This window comes from Mya arenaria, chromosome 11, assembly GCF_026914265.1.
Source record: "Mya arenaria isolate MELC-2E11 chromosome 11, ASM2691426v1".
Taxonomy (NCBI): Eukaryota; Metazoa; Mollusca; class Bivalvia; order Myida; family Myidae; genus Mya; species Mya arenaria.
In genome coordinates, this window is record NC_069132.1 from 35,758,037 (window position 1) to 35,775,321 (window position 17,285).

The window sequence follows — 17,285 nt, forward strand, 5'->3', positions numbered from 1 at the left end:
GTATAAGATATATTCATGTCTGTCCTCCCCTCACTTCTACCTTAATCAGTGTTGACATGGAGATCATAAAAAGTACAAAAATACTTTATACCAAAACTGAAGTGCATATTTATGTTTTATGTAGGCCTGAAGATTTTTACATGCGTGTTGTATGCCATGGTCGAGCTTGTAGATTTTTGTTCGTCAATCTGTCCCATTTTCATGTCCATTTCATCACTTTGTAACCACTGGTAGAATTTAATATCTGTATTAACTTGGCATAAATGCTAACCACATTGAGATGACTTTCAGAATAAGAGTTCAAGGCATTTCAATACAATGTCAAGGTGACTTTTATTGGTCAAAGGTCAGGTGGCTGCAGGTTTTGTGTCTGCTCCATAACTAATCCCAAGGATTTGAAATACAATTAAAGACTAAGCTCACAGAGACTGGGTCTCTTCTAATAGCTAATAAAACGAAACAATGTATACATAGTTTTAGTTGTTAGATACATAGTCAAGTTTCTTGATCATATTTATGGCACACTATGCGAGGCTCTGATAAAATCTTTTTGTTAATGAACTTGTCAGGCATTAAGTCATTGGCAATAAACTGTGACCATTGCTTAATAATATATCACACTAAATCAGTTATAAGGGCCTCAAATATATGTATCAGTAATGGATAAGATACAGCTACCCGTAATTCATGGGACTGCCCAAATTCTTTGTATCAACAGGGATCTTTGCCTTTAACACAAATGTTCACCACATCGAAATTGGAGACAATGTGCAGAGCAATTTATTAGCCATGTCATTTTCAGATGAAGGGCACATTGATGGGGTGAACAGTTGGATGTTTTTTTGTGCTTCATACATCCTCCACCATTAATAGTTTTGAAATACCTTGGCACAAATGTTCACCACTTACAGATGATGTGCCATACACATGTCATTTTTAAGCCAAGGTCACTCAGGAGTTCAAATTCAGATATCCTTATCCTCTCTTACCCCTTAAACTACCAAAAAAAAATCCAACATTTTTATTTGAAATTTACTCGCATGATCATGACTTAAATGACTTTTAGAGCGCATATTCCAGTCACGTCATTTTAGGGTCAGAAGGTCATACTTTGGAGCCAGGTACTTCGTTAGTTTCTTGGTTCTAGGCCAAGTTCATACTTGTTTTAATAACAAGCGCATATTATATGGTCATATTATAACACATATTATAAAACTCTTTCTTTAACAGGTCTGGACTTCACTGATACTTTGAGGTCCTAGGTCAGATAGCGGTTTGTGGTGTCTACCGGTTTTCAAAGAACTTGACAGAAATATTTAACATTTCTGAACAATATGCCTCACATTTAACAGGAGTTTTTCGTAAATATTTTCCACAAAACTTAACCATGTCAAAGAATATTGTTTCAGCTTTGTGCTTTTCCTTTCATTTTACCATTGGAAACTGATTTGACTATCTTGATACCACTGATGGTCCTGGTTAACTTTTTCATGTGTTAACAAGGGGCAGTTTGAATAAACATCACTTGTTTCCATTTTAATTTGTCACAGCAAAGAAAATTGATTCCATTTAATGTAAACCTTTTTATTCTTGCAATATTTTGCCATATAAAAAACAGATCTAAATACTAAAACAAAAAATATTTTTTATAAGATCACAGACACATTGTAAAGATACAGTGTATGTATATTGAAGTACATGATAACAAGTGGAATTTAGCGTGATAACTATTCACATGATAAATGCAAACAGCAATGTGCATGTTCTCTTCAATATCACAATTAGTTGTAAAGATTTATAAATAGTCTTTTGTCCAGCTTCATAAGCTAAAACTGAGGGTTTCCAAATCCAACTTCCTGTTGTGTTTTGATAATCTCATCTAAAAGTTCTGTATCTTCTAAATTAACCTGAAAGTGCAAAAAGAAGATTTTAAACAACGAGAAAAAATCATTACATTATGTTTAGCTAAGTTTTGGAAATAAAGACCTTCAAACTTTTTTGGATAGCAAGTCAAAAATTACTGCAAAACTGCAGGTCTTAACTTTGTAAAACATTTGCTATGAAAACAATCTTGAAACATAAACATGTCAACAGAATTACTCATGCCACTTTTTGTTTGTTAATGTTTTTTTAATTTTTAATTGCTGTGAAAAAGCAGCCTTCGACATTAGTTAAAATAAACAAAATGTTGCGCCTTACATAATATTATTTTTCAATATCAGGCCACGATCGATAAACAGTTTGTTTGGCTTTACCCCACAGACTCACAAAAATATCCGTAACCCCTAATATTTTTTTAACCTCTCCGAAGGTCATAATTTTTGGTTGTTATTCATTTCACAACTTAGTTAGAAAGTGGTTACAAAGTAGAAAAAAATGCAATAAAAAAACGTCCCACCCCTCAAAAAATTGTTTTAATAGTGGCCAGATAATGATCAATATCACACCTTGATTGCATATTTGTACGCCTGTTCGGCCTCGAGCTGTCTGCTAGTTTTCAGGCAGACAAGGGAGAGATAGCCCCACACCTCTGGGTCACTGTTGTTCAGGATGTTCGCCTCCGATAACGCATCCTCAGCTTCTGCCAACTCACCCAGCTGACATAAAAATAGAAAAGAAGATGATTTTTTATGGGTTGTTTGAAAGCAAAAAATGTCTACTGACGTATTTAATGTAACTTCAAACTTTACACTTTCAATCATGGAATTTTGAACTCATTTATATCTAAAAAATGTTTTTTATATCATGACATAGAAACAAGAGTGTTGCAAAGCAAATGCCAATGCTCATTCATTGTTGTTTTTAAGTCAAACAAAGGGCGTAGTCTCACAATTATTAAAGTCAGAGTTATGGGCCTTGCTAAACATGAGCGTATTGTCTCTGGCAACATGATTAATAAGTTTCATTTGAATATCTTTATATGAATATGTTTTTTGAGTTATGGCCAAGGTTAAACAATTTGCACAACCATGACGACAACAACAAGGCTATGACGATACCTAAACTTTTTTTTTTGAAAATAGACAAGCTAATAATTCCCTTAAAATAGTTACAGTCCGACCAAGAAAATCATGGGTCAGTATTCAATATCATTCTTATCCTTAGATATGCCTCAGTGATTCCTTTCAGTCAATTAGCCAGTTATTTTTACAGTCCAATCAAACCACTTAGATTCTACTCTTAAACTTAAGTTAAATCTAAGTTGGTTATTGAATAGTCAGCCCATTTTCTAAATCAGCAAATTAGGAGAATTTAAGAATGAAACCATTACGAAAGTAATTCTAACATAAATATTGTTACCCTATTATTTAACAAACCATTTCCCCCGTTTAATGTTATCTTACGTGAAATGTAAGTAATATCATGTAGCAAGGAAGGAAAAGATGGACAAAACTTTGAACACTGTACAAGTCAACATGTATATCTATACATTTTCAGTAAATGAAAATCCTTTACCCTATACATGTATAAGGCTTTTTAAACACTTTAAGCCATTTTCCCCTGCATAACTCTCTTACCCTATAGCAGGCAATTCCAACCCCGAGCCACGATACACAGGATGGTGATCTCTTACAAGCCATCAGGAATGTTGTCTTTGCTTCTTGGAACTGCAAATCATCAGAAAACAGAAAGTGTAAAAAGAAATACCCAAAATAGGTCAGAGTATAAGTATGATAATCAATGTATACAATTTTTCAGTGGAATATACCTAGGTTCATATAAATATTTTGAACGTGTTTTGAGAAATGTCCAGCCTAATATATTTACACCATGATGTATATTTTATGACAAGACCACAACATTAAATGGTTGTAAAATAGTCCAGCTAAAAATTATTCAATACGAAGTACTCACCCTTCCTTCCTGTAGGTATATAGATGCTAAGCGAAGATATATAGAATGCATCTCCGAGGCATCGGAGACAAATGAAATAGTTCTCTCATAGCAGTCTCTGGCCTCCGCTGTATCGTTTGTCAAATACTTGACATGGCCCATCAGTGCCCAGGCATCGGGGTTCTGTAAAAATTAATATACAAGCTATGTTTTTTCAGGCAACCCAAGCTGAACATGTTGAACATTTCAAAATGACTTTCTATAAATAAAATCAATGAGCTTTTCAGTGAAATCTTCATCATGCATAAGTGGCTAACATCGCTTTTCAATTTGCACCCTTACCTTATACTATAATAGTGTAAGTAGGAAGGTTTTAAACATATTTTTAAAATCTTAGAAGAATATGGTATCTTTTCCTTTCTTTTTTGGCCAGTTTTCTTTTATTATACAGAACTTGTAAGAATCTTACAATATATACAAAATCAGAAACTTGTTACGGAAAAATTATGAAGGCAATTTTGGAAGAGTTATAAAGCTTGCCAAAGGCTTGTTTTGTAACTTTTCTGAAACTTTTTTCATAAATGTTTGTATTAAATGGCAACTTAAGTTTGAACCCATACATACTACTCTATATATGGTCTACATAAATAGTAAAGTGAGCATCTCTACCTGATAGTCAAACTGTAGGGCCTCATTGAGGCTCTCCTCGCCTTCCTCCAGTTCACGTTTCTGTAGTTTGACACGTGCAAGGGCAATGTGGTACTGGGCTGTGGCTCCACCCATAGGGGACAATAGCTCGTGGGCTAGGGCTCGCTCTGTAAACTGTAAAACAGAATACTCAATTTTTAATCTTATTCAACGCAAAATAAATTCAGGAGTCAATACACATGTATTCTTATCTGACGTATTTAAAATGATACAAAACCCTTTCAAAGGCAGATGCCATTTATAAAACAAACAAACAAAAAACATAATTTGAATTAAGCTACAAAAGGAAGAAAGTTAAGAATAGAGGATATTTTTTACATAGGGTGATATTCATGATGCATTTATCAAGAAAGTAGATTATCATACTTCTAACGGTAATTATTCTTTATTTGCATCAATAGTGAAATCACTTGAATCATATGCTTGAAATTTCTCTCTTAAATGGTGAAATCCTGACCACACTTACCGGTACAGCCTTAACTTCGAGGAGCCACTCAATGGCCTGCATGTAGATGGTGGATGTGGGTACGGGTGTGGGCTCCCGTGGGGGCTGCTCCTCAGTCGTTTCCTCAGGCTGTGGTGTGCCACGCTGGCTGCCCCGCTTATACTCGCTGCCTGGGCGAGAAAGGTTACTGTCGGACTTGTTACGACCTGGAATCATCAGGGATGGGTATGTAGAATCAAGGCTGTGTTTGCATGTTTATGACTAAATGATTGGCAGGGTTTTATCACATTAATAATGATTGACTGTAAAAAGAGAAAGCTGAAACAGCATGTAGAAACATTGCTAATCAATTGAAAATACTTTACATTGTTTATTTCTTAGTTTCATGTAATATGTTCACAATATATACAACAATACACTATTTTTTTAAAAAAGCATTTCATTGATTTAAAATAAAACAAAAGTAGAATCACTAATATGTTACACTGCTGTTATATCATGCTATCTGAAAAATGCATGCACATGCAGTTATAATATTCAACAGAACATATTCAAACTAATCAAATTACTTAGTAGAAAATTCAAACATAAATAATAATGTTAAAAGTAAATAAACAAAGTCTTACATATATCATTTTTGTGATCTACATTAAAAGTAACAGCTGCTTTTTTAACAGTACAAGAAGAATGTACATAGATGTGGATATTAACTTTGTATACATGTTATTCATAATAAAAAAAAAAAAACATGGCTGACAAATGTATCGATCTGAAAGTATTGAAAGAAAGTAAATTATCATCATCAGAATAATATAACAAGGCTGAAGAAATAACATGCAAGATATGAGACAGTACAAGATTCAAGAATATCATTGATGCGGATAAATGCTGTATTAAGAACATTGATTGAAAGTAAATGCATGCTGTATTATAATTGTTCATACATTGTAAATGCTATATTTAGTCCATACATTGTAAAGGTTGTATTAAGTTTATACAATGTAATGCTGTATTAAGCTCATACAATGTAAATGCTGTATTAAGTTCATACATTGAAAATTTAATGCATGCTGTATTATAAATGTCCATACATTGTAAATGCTTTATTAAGTTTATACATTGAAAATTTAATGCATGCTGTATTATAAATGTCCATACATTGTAAATGCTGTATTACCGGTAAGTTCATACATTGAAAATTTATTGCATGCTTTATTATAAATGTCCATACATTGTAAATACTGTAATGTAAACGTCCATACATTGTGAATGCTGTATTTCGACCATACATTGTAAATGCATGCTGTACTTTAAATGTCCATACATTGTGAATGTTGTATTAAGTCTATACATTGTAAATGCTTAATTGAGTTCATACATTGTAAATTTGATGCATGCTGTATTATAAATGTCCATACATTGTAAATGCTTTATTAAGTTCATACATTGTAAATGCATGCTGTATTAATTACAAATGTATTATGAAGTTCATACAAGTCATGCAAGTGACATCTTATTACCAGTTCTGGAGGTGTTGCGAGAGTCAGTAATGGACAAATGTCCACCTTTGTCCGCTGTTTAAATAAACACCATCATTTTTCATGCACAACCTTTCACAATAAATTACTGAGCACAATTGTCATGCATTCTTGAATCAAATTTTGTTCTATTCCATCTACAACATAATCTTAAAGTCTACTTATTTAACATGAAATGCTTATATCTAGCATCCTATCTTAAGCCAAAGCTACATGACCATTCTATATAAAAAGGTCAAGGTTTATGTACAATAATACATAATATTGTCACAAATTTTTCATCTCCTAAAGTCAACAACGATTTAATTAAAAGTAAGGAAAAGTAATGATTGTAACTGATGAATCTAAAGAGGACAAAAAGCCCCTAGCATAAATGCATACCATAGCTAATAATTGGCAGTATTTTTTCTAAACTAAGTGGTTGCATTCAATATTCTCAACATATTTTTTGTTCAGATGAAAATTCTGCATATAAACAAATTCCGATTATAATATAACTGTCACACTGTTTGTACATGTAAAGTCACTCATGTTAAGCTATGAGGTTAATGATCACAGCAGCTACCTGACAAGGGCTGCTCGGACAGCCGTGATATGGCCACGCCCTCCTCCAACCCCTCCACAACCTGATAGCCTACATGTCCTGAAAAACCCACACAACCCCTCACAAACATGGATACTACACATATGGAGTATGGTCACTCTGTGGTGGAACCATGGGCTATTTGTAAAACATAAGACCGTCAACCCAGGGGTTACAGGTCTGATCTTCTGCCTTACCATAATAACAAAACTAACCATCTTTCAGGAGGACATGTAGAGTAAGGTCACTGTATTGTGGAACCATAGGCTTTTTTATAAAACATAAGACTGTCAACCCAGGGGTAACAGGTCTGATCCTCTGCCTTACAAAACTATCCATCTTTCAGTAGGACATGTAGAGTAAGGTCACTTTTTCGTAGAACCATGGTCTTTTAGTAAAACATAAGACCGTCAACCCAGGGGTAACAGGTTTGATCCCCTGCCTTATCATAAAAACAAAACTATCCATCTTTCAGAGAGACATGTAGAGTATGGTCACTTTTTCGTAGAACCATGGTCTTTTAGTAAAACATAAGACCGTCAACCCAGGGGTAACAGATTTGATCCCCTGCCTTACCATAAAAACAAAACTATCCATCTTTCAGAGAGACATGTAGAGTATGGTCACTTTTTCGTAGAACCATGGTCTTTTAGTAAAACATAAGACCGTCAACCCAGGGGTAACAGGTTTGATCCCCTGCCTTACCATAAAAACAAAACTAACCATCTTTCAGGAGGACATGTAGAGTAAGGTCACTGTATTGTGGAACCATGGGCTATTTATAAAACATAAGATCGTCAACCCAGGGGTAACAGGTTTGATCTCAGTCTGGTTATGATAAATTGGGGTCCAATGTGACATGGCTTTACAATAGAGCTTGTTAAAAAACCAAGAGTAGCTCTTAGACTGATACTCTCCATGAGGCTGACGCCCATGGATTGTCTGATGGTGTCATTTAAAAAATGCACACTCCCCCCTCCCCTTATTGTTGCTAACCCATATTTCCATCTCCAACTATCACATGTTTAAACCGGGTGAGAGTGGTCTTGTGGTAAAGGAGTCAGCCTCACAATAGTGAATGTGTGTTTATACCCAACCATGGGCACATTCCCTTGGGTGATAAATCCAGTACAGTTTCTACCAAGAAAATACTCATATGAATTATATCAGCTTATAGTTGTCTTCATAATTCAGCTAAAAAATATCAGCATAAACTAAACTGTACCCTAAAACCTGTTCAGCGTAATCAAACCTGATATAGTCTAAAGTGCTGGATCCAATTTCCCCTAAACGTTCTAGAAGAATGAATCCAAATCAAATAAATCCAAAAGCCATGAATACAATATGCGCGCGAGCATTCATGCCCATTTAAGTATCATTCCTAAACTGTTTTAAAAATTATACATGAAAGCAAATAAATGAATAGAAACTTTAAAATATCCCGTTGATGCTAAAAAAAATATAATAATAAAAAAACCCAGTAAGTTCCAAATCTCTACAAAGTCACTCACTGAGGTCTTGATACACCAAAAGATTGACCGCTGTAAAAAACATTGCCCGGTTCTTTTATCCATTTTAATAAAGATTTATTTAATATTCATTATCTAAAATAAACAGATATAATTCTCAATTAAAGCATTTATAATATGCATATCAATTTTTATGACTGCAGCTCTTAATCACGCACTTACAGGATTTATTTTTTGTTAAAACTGAATGTGCAAATTTGCCCAAAATTAACTAAATGGTTCCTGGTCCTGAAAATGTTGTAAAATTTTGACAAACATGGAAGAATACATAACATGAACCGATTGAAGCAAAATGCATGGTAAATGTGAATTATACAAGGATGGGAATTACGAAGCAAAGGCTGAAGGAATTGTTTGAATGTGCAGTGAATGTTAGATGGTGACTATAACCTTTCTATTATGATGGAAAATGTTTAATTAGTATGCTTAAGCTCATTAATAATAAATCAGTACACAATTATAATCTGCTTGAAAAAATAAAGAAAATACATTTATAAGAACTGGGTAAATCATTTGAAAAATTGAAATAAAAGCAAAAATCTTTCAAAACAATATAAATCATTCAAAATCTGGGGGAACACACACAAAATTGAAAACAAAAATCTTGTTAAACAGATTTTGGAGTAAGAGTTGGACAGAAGATCTGCCCTTCACAGAGAATGGTACAAACCTGCTGATGAGCGTTTAGATGCCGAGGGTCTGCGGGCTGAAGAGAGCTTTTCGCTTGAGCGGGCCGAGCCCTGACCCCGCTCACTGGACGGCGGGGTAGGCTGCTTTATGTCGGGCACCAGCGTATGGCTGGTGGGGGCTAGGCCTCCCTGTTCGTCTGCAAATGAACACAGCACCAACATACACATTAACATGGGGGCCACACATGGGAGCAAACTCTGCACGCACCAACAAGATGTTGATATTTCCAACCATCTGAGCACTGTTTGGTGATTTTAGGTAAAAAAAGGGTGTTTCTACGATCTTTGTACTAGAACTAAACAATTCTTTTCTATCATTAGCTTTTCTACACTTGTGATGATACCTTCCAGACTAGCAGCAAAGTCAGTATTATGATAAGTAACAAGTGCCCCCTTGGAGCGTCAACTATTGTTTATTTCCGTCCCATTAAGGGAAATAACTAGACAATTATTAAAACAAGGGTTATGTGAATCTCTATTCAAGTGAGATTTGCCGATTGGCAACATGTAGTACCAGGTTTCATTTAAATATCTTGAATGGTTTAAGAGTTATGGCCAAGTTTTTGTATGCTGATGCCCAGACCTTCTTTTCTTCAAACAATGGATAAAATAATAAAAAAATAGTGAAAAAAACTTCACTATTAAAGCAATGACAACATCAAAGGTTACATAAGTTTTGTGCATTTTTCAAAGCTGTATTTTTTATTACTGTTCTGTAAGGTGCTTCATATTCAGCATGCAGCCCCTAATATGACATAAAAACTTCTAGTCAAGATCAATCTCATCTTACAACAGTATTACTGTGGTGCTCAAACTTACAATGACCCCTTACCCTCTTGAATAGCATATAACTTAATTTTTAGGCCTTTGAGCCTTTTATTCATATCTGAAAAATGCAGTTTAATCAGCTGGTAAAAGATGGTATATAGGTGTAGTTGAGTTATATGCAATTATTAATTCCTTTAAAAAAATATCAGACTGGAATTGTTACTCTTGCATTTATAATATAATGAAAACATTGTACACTTATTTTTCTCCGTTAAATGCACAAGTTCCATAAATTGTTGCACACTTTGAGAGCCAATTTCTTTATCAATAAACTTATTTTAAAATCAAACTATTGATTGGATTTATTCATTGAAAAATAAAAGAAATTGTGACAAAACAACTCATAAGAAAGTCAGTGAATTGAAAATTGCAGCTTATCCTTGAGGACGTCCTAATTTCATCTTGTAACAACATGAAATTTGTCTTTAAAGGGATACCCCAATATTGTTACAAGAAAAGGAGGGCAGCTCATGGATTCACTGTATTTCATGCATCACTGATTCATATATTTGAGGCCCTTATAGTATGATAGATTCATCCAAATATTTTTTTTTAATCAATGGTCACAGCCAATGACATCCAAACAAGTTTATCTAAAGATATATTTTATCGGGCCTCACTTAAGTGTTCTGCAATTATGATAACTGACCATTTGCATCTAGTATTGAAAATTATGCATGCACTGTTTTAAATAGATAACCCAATGAAATTCAATGAGACCCAATGAAACTCAGTCTCACAGAACCTTTCTGTTAAGCTAATATGATGGCTTGAATTGAAAAGATTAAAAGCATTAATCGATATGTATCTTGTTTAACAGTTACGATGTTAGACAACTTTATACATATGGTAACTATATACATTTTATTGGTCAGATAATGGCAGTGTTCAATAAGAAATGAAATGTTTCTGTTAATGTTATACTGTAAGGTTAAAGTACGTGCTCGTAAACATAGTTATATTTTTGCATTAGTAAACCTTCAATCAACTGCTATCGTTCAACTGTCAAATTTCTAACAAATAATTAATAATTTAAGCACATTTATTTTGGTTATATCATGAAATGTTGCATACTAATTACTTAGGCAATATTAGGATTCTAGCTGCTGACTACAAAGAGCTAAATGGCCAAGAATTTTGACTCTCATAATTTTCCAAATCAAGAAAAAAACAATCGTACCATTTTTAAGGCAAGCATTAATACTACTTGATCTAATGTGAAGACCATAAAGCTCTTGTCTTTGTAATTCAACAAACTCTATTTACAGAGGAGTATAAACAGCAGCAGTAATAAGCAGCAAGTGACCCTGGCAGCCCCATATAAAGGCAGTATATACATGTAGGTGGGTGTGGCAAGAGGGTGGTGGAGGGGGAGTGTACCTTTCTGTGTGTCTGTCTCACTCTCAGAGCGCTCCACCCTCTGTTTAGATAGCTCCTCCTCTCTAAGAGCGCGAGCCACCGCTACTGCCGCCTGCTGGTTCAGCTTGTTAGCCTCGATGTACGCCATCTCGGCTCCTATCTCATTCTGGACTGTGTCATAGAACAACCCTACAAAGATAGAAGAAATAATTTTGTTCCATATTGTTTCATAACAACTGATTTTAACACACCAGAAGCATACAATGAAAATTTGTAGTTATTTTTTTTAAGGTTTGTTTTAGGCAAAAATAATTTATTTTTGGTCAGTTGCTCTAATCTCTAAAACACTTAACAAAATTCACAGCCTTAATACTTTATTCTTACGTATAAAATTTAACTGTTACAGCTTTGCCAGGGCCAGTTTTCAATTAAATCTTATCGTTATCATTAGACATGCCTCAGTGATTTCATTTAGCCTATTGGTCAACTAAATATACAGGCCAATCAAAACACTTTTTCTTAACTTGAATTTAAGTTCAATCTAAGTTGCTTATTGAATGGAGCTCCTGGTTGTAATAATTTAGACAGTTAAAGTCTGTTTCAACAGTGAAATCAAATCTTTTAAGAAAGCGGTTGCTTTTTGAATGGCAGTTTTGGTTTAAGCCAAAACTCAGTCTTAAATCATATCTTCAAAAGGTCTTGTTAGTATCTTCTCGTACTAAACCACCATGCTTGAAAGTCATGTTACCTAGCATGGTCCAAGCTAAAATACTCCTGGGCTGGACATTTGTAGCTGCCTCAAAGAAAGTCTCGGCCACATCATGCTTCTCAAGCAGTGTACAAACCACACCATACAGTAGTAGCCTGGAAACGAATATGTATGTGGATTTGGAGCAGATTTAGATTAATTTATTAATTTAAAGGTGCACAATATAGGTTGATAATTTTTTTTATTTTTTATTTTAATGCAGTATCATGTTTAACTCATTTGACTTAAATGAAATTTGTGGCATCGTAGCTATATATTAAAAAAACAAACATTTTTTAAAACAAACATTAATAAAGGTAATTACTTTTTTTACCTATACCTAAGTCATTGCCTTTTTTGTTTTTATCATTAAAGTCAATAAGTTGAACATGATAAAGCATTAAAACTTAATTTTATTTTTTTTTATCAACTTTTATTGTGCGGCTTTAAATGAAAAATAAAGCCATTCATTTTTTTGCTTAACAAATGCATAAATCACAGTCACTGAGCAAACAGGAGTATAGCAAGCATATGCTAATGATCATCCCATTTTTTTTTTAAAGATTAAACAATTTGCACTTCGACATCACGCCAGCTTTGACAATAACCTCAGCATTTTCTCTCTTCAAAAACAAACAAACTAAAACTTTACATGTCATAGAACAAATCTTTTAAAGCTGCAAGCATAAAAAGAAGTGCCTACCCATGAAGATGTTTCTGATCAATGGCCACACATTCTCTAAAGCATTCCTCTGCCTGTAAAACAAGTAAAAAAGGTTCCGACAACAGTCCTGAACAAAAATGCTATGAATTTTAACCATTAATAGGACATCTAAGCATTTTCCATGTCGAAGAGTGTTTTACTTTTTGGTCTATACAGTAACTCCCATGTCAGATTGGTAACAAGTATGCAGAGCTAACTCCAGTGGATAATTTACAATGCTATTCACTTAAACACATGCTACTTATGACATTGTACAAAAAAGTAACTTGATCCACTACCCTCATGATTGAAATTATTCACTCACTCAGTAGCACTTATGTATTATTCCAATAACTCTGGTTGTGGGAGCAGTAACTATCACTCATACATTTTAGACAATATGAAGTACTGTAGCTAAATATTATAACAAGCTTGACTATGTAAAAAAAATAATTTAAAAATCAGCAAGCCGTGACAGCTTAAGTAAACTTTTTAAGAGTCACAAGAGTTACTTTTAGTATACCTTTGTAATGTCATTGATGTATAAGCAGAAGGTTCCGTAGTCAAACCAGTGACAGGGATCATTCCTGTTCCTCGCAATCCTCTGAAAAACACAAGGAAAAGATGCATAGGTGTCAGGGTAATTGTATAAAACGATGAACAAATGATATAATTTTACAGATTGCTTAATAATTAGTCCAGGGGAAGTTACAGTATTTAAAATAAAATTCCATTCTGAGGACGATAAACTATTAGTATTTTCATTGTACTGTATGACTTAATGGACCAGGTGAATGCACTTGGAATGAAATTACTGAGGGCTGTCTATATAATTATATAGTATTGCATTAAATGTGTCCTTAAGTATAAATCCCTCTTTTATAATTGTTCATCATTTCAAAAACCTCTCATTCAAACGTCCCTAAGTCGAGAGCACTGCACATAGATGTTAGGTTCTAATCGGATTTAAAACTAATAATAAAAATGTCAAACCAACCTCCTGGTAGTATTTAGTGGCGAGTTCAAAGTTCCCATTGACCTCTGCCTCACGTGCGAAATGTTTAAGCTGGGCCGAGTCAGTGAGAGGGGCGGGGACTGGAGCCTGGTCCTCAATTGCCAGGGTTTTGGTGAGAGATTCATGCATCTGGTCTATCAGGTACACATACAGCTCACTCAGGAATGTCTGGATATATGAGCAAAGATATCTAATAATTCACGTTTATGAAGATTTATTATATACCAATCATAAATACATCTGCAAATTCGTGTGTCTTATAGTTTTAAATGATTTAAACTACTACTTCTAATAATAATAATAATAATAATAATAATAATAATAATCATAAAATAAAATAATAATAATATTTCTACTCTCTTGCATTTTTTTCAGATTGTTTTTTTAATATGAAAACTAATATAAAAACTAAAATAAAATAAAAATAATCATAAATAATAATAATAAAATATAAAAACTTAAGTTGTGTACAACCTGATAGTGCCTGCCTGTTCTAATCCTAGCTGGCAGCATTAGTAAGAGATGGGGATGTTTTTATTCATCTCTGACTGATACTGCCAGCTATGGTTCAAATTACGAGAATTGGAAAAAATGATTTACCTGAAGTTCTTGCCTGTCCTCAAAGTTTGTTGTCTTGAGGTATTTTTCTCGGACAATCTTCACCACTGAATGTTTTAATTGCTCTTTGAAAGCAAAATACTTTCCAGAAGCATTCAGTTCATATATCAGCTTCTGACGCCTGGAAAAAGAAAAAAACTTTTAAGGAATCTGACCCACAAGTAATCTAAGTCTCTGATATCTCCATCCACCTGAATATTACAGTCGAACCCCGTAGGCTCCAATTCGTTGTTGGCTCGAACTGGATGTAACTGACCAATTTCTTTATACTTAAGGTAAGCATTACCACTTGGCTCAAATTTAATGAGGCTCAAAGTATTTTGGCCGGTCCCAGGGATATCGAGTCAATGAGTTTGGACTGTATGTTGCCTGGTGATCTCATACAAATTTGTTATCATTTGAAAGGTTTGAAATACAAAATTATATCATGACTAAAGTATAAGCAGTTTGTATATTTGCTCTTTATTTCAACTGAAATTGGAACTCAGTGACATATTTGCAATCTTTGAAGTATTATATATTAATATTTCAAATATTCATACACTCAAGCAATTTGTAATGATAATTGGTGAAGCCCTCAAGCAATTTGTTATGATAATTGGTGAAGCCCTCAAGCAATTTTTCATGAATATTGGCGAGGCCCTCAAGCAATTTGTCATGTTAATTGATGTATATCATACCTCAAGAATTTGACAAAATAATGGATGCAACCCTCAAGCAATCTGTCAAAATAATGGGTGTAACCCTCAAGCAATATCTCATGTTTATTGGTGTATCCCTCAAGCATTTTTTTTCAAAATAATGGGTGTAACCCTCAAGCAATTTGTAATGATATTTCTTGTCTACTTTTGTACCTGGACTCCATGGCCTCTTGTGAAAGGTTCTCCCCGCCCTTGGGCAGCTCTTCGCTGAACATGTCACGGAATTCATCAAGCACAAGGCCCGCCACACTTGTAACCTGCGAGTGGAAATCTTCAACCGCCTGCATGGGAAACACATGCCATAATGAAGTTTGATATTTAGGCTTATAATCTCAAGTTAAATAAAATACTGTTTTGTGAATTAGGAATTGTCATAAATTAAGAATATTGATAATGAGTTCTTAAATAAAGATCATTTCCTCGAAGAAACATATTAATTCTAATGCATTATTATGTTTTACTCATTTGATTTTAATGATCAAAACAAGAAATGCATATGATTTGTGCACATAAAATATAAGCGGCCACAAAGCTATTATTTGAAAACCCCATAATTGCAAATATTTTTTTATATTTTATTATGTAATTACCTAAAAAGGTAAGTATGACCATAAAAAAAGACTTACACACATCGTCATATTTGTATATCACACAAAAGTAACAAACAAAATAATGTTTATCATTCAGAATGAGAACCACACACATACCCTCTGTGCCCCATCTGTGCGTTTTGGAAAGAGGGGCCTGGGTGGGATGTACTCTGCGACCTTTCTAGCGAGCTCCTCCGGGGGTCTCTTGTGGATGAGGGGCTGGGACAGGGAGATCTCAATCATCACATATGCCTTTGAATCAACATATTGCTGACCCTCCAGGTTCACAGGGGCTGCAGTCTCCGGCTCTGAGCCTGCGTCAGATTTCACCGTCTGCGACGTCTGATAAGAAAGAGATGGAGAGAACATTTATTTCAAGTACAATAGCAATTTTTTATCTTTGATGAAATGGTTTAAACAACTCACATTTTTACTTCCAATGGTAAGAGTTTTGGAAATGAATACACAAAAGGGTGTATGAGTATATGAATGAATAATTGTAGTAACATAAAAGCATACTTAAACAATAGTTCACAAACAACATAGCAATATTAGAAATATAAAAATAAAATCATTTTATTTCAAATATCATGTGGGTCAGTAACAAAAGTATGTTATGCATAAAAAGTATGTTCCAAAATATTTTTTCTTTCAAATACTAATTAGTACATTATATGCATCAAACGTAAACAAAAAATCATTAAACAAAAAAATATTTGGGGGTCATGTTTTAAATGTTGATATATTCATAGTCTTAAGCTGCTTCTTTTAAATAAATGCAGTGGTTTGGACACTTTATGTGAGGTGCTAATATTAATTACTTTGGTTAATTTTCTCTCAAACTACTACCATGAAATTTGTGCATTGGACAAAACAGGATTTTTTTTCGAAAAGTCTCAAACACGTTCAAACACATTCAAATCTGTTACACTCAAATAAACCGCACACTTTTATAACAGTTTGAGACTCATATAGCAAATATAAGCTGTATTAGCCATCCTAATTGAAACAACCATCAATTCCTATACTTACAACCATACTGTTTTGTCCTGCCTTTAAATATCAGCAAAATATTTGGTCAAAATGTGCAATAAAGCATTAAATCACAGTTAAAAGCATAAACTGCATATTACAAGTAATTCTAATGTGCGCGATGCACAAATTACAACAAAGCGCTAAAAACGTAATGTTCACTTTGTTGAGAACACTTAAAAACTAACATTCATTTAAATGTTTGTATTGTTAAGCTCTGATACACATCAACTTGTTACAGCTGGAACACAACAAAAATGGGAATGATGATCATTAGGATTAATATTGATCCTTTCCATTATGAAACACTGCAAAACTTGTATAATATACACATCAAAGTCATGGTTTTCTCTGAGTTATCTGTT

The 17,285-nt window shown here is 33.9% G+C and overlaps 1 protein-coding gene across 18 annotated transcripts in view; it reads right to left on the bottom strand.

The window, feature by feature from the left end:
- Nucleotides 1-1,568: 1,568 nt before the first annotated feature.
- LOC128208760 (cilia- and flagella-associated protein 70-like) overlaps nucleotides 1,569-17,285 on the bottom strand; it is a 40,559-nt gene continuing 24,842 nt past the window's right edge. For 13 of the 18 annotated variants that reach the window (XM_052912325.1, XM_052912321.1, XM_052912322.1 and 10 more), the window contains 17 exons: nucleotides 16,006-16,230; nucleotides 15,452-15,579; nucleotides 14,580-14,718; nucleotides 13,962-14,147; nucleotides 13,488-13,568; nucleotides 12,965-13,017; nucleotides 12,262-12,377; nucleotides 11,535-11,702; nucleotides 9,308-9,463; nucleotides 7,091-7,168; nucleotides 6,508-6,561; nucleotides 5,009-5,193; nucleotides 4,504-4,656; nucleotides 3,856-4,017; nucleotides 3,519-3,608; nucleotides 2,448-2,597; nucleotides 1,569-1,907 (listed from right to left, as the gene is read on the bottom strand). In XM_052912325.1, the coding sequence (XP_052768285.1) occupies nucleotides 1,827-1,907; nucleotides 2,448-2,597; nucleotides 3,519-3,608; nucleotides 3,856-4,017; nucleotides 4,504-4,656; nucleotides 5,009-5,193; nucleotides 6,508-6,561; nucleotides 7,091-7,168; nucleotides 9,308-9,463; nucleotides 11,535-11,702; nucleotides 12,262-12,377; nucleotides 12,965-13,017; nucleotides 13,488-13,568; nucleotides 13,962-14,147; nucleotides 14,580-14,718; nucleotides 15,452-15,579; nucleotides 16,006-16,230 (2,205 nt within the window). In that variant the 3' untranslated portion in view covers nucleotides 1,569-1,826. Of the gene's footprint in view, nucleotides 1,908-2,447; nucleotides 2,598-3,518; nucleotides 3,609-3,855; nucleotides 4,018-4,503; nucleotides 4,657-5,008; nucleotides 5,194-6,507; nucleotides 6,562-7,090; nucleotides 7,169-8,619; nucleotides 8,650-9,307; nucleotides 9,464-11,534; nucleotides 11,703-12,261; nucleotides 12,378-12,964; nucleotides 13,018-13,487; nucleotides 13,569-13,961; nucleotides 14,148-14,579; nucleotides 14,719-15,451; nucleotides 15,580-16,005; nucleotides 16,231-16,920; nucleotides 16,942-17,285 lie in introns of all 18 variants that reach the window. The other 5 variants (XM_052912332.1, XM_052912331.1, XM_052912333.1 and 2 more) reach the window with 5 other exon arrangements.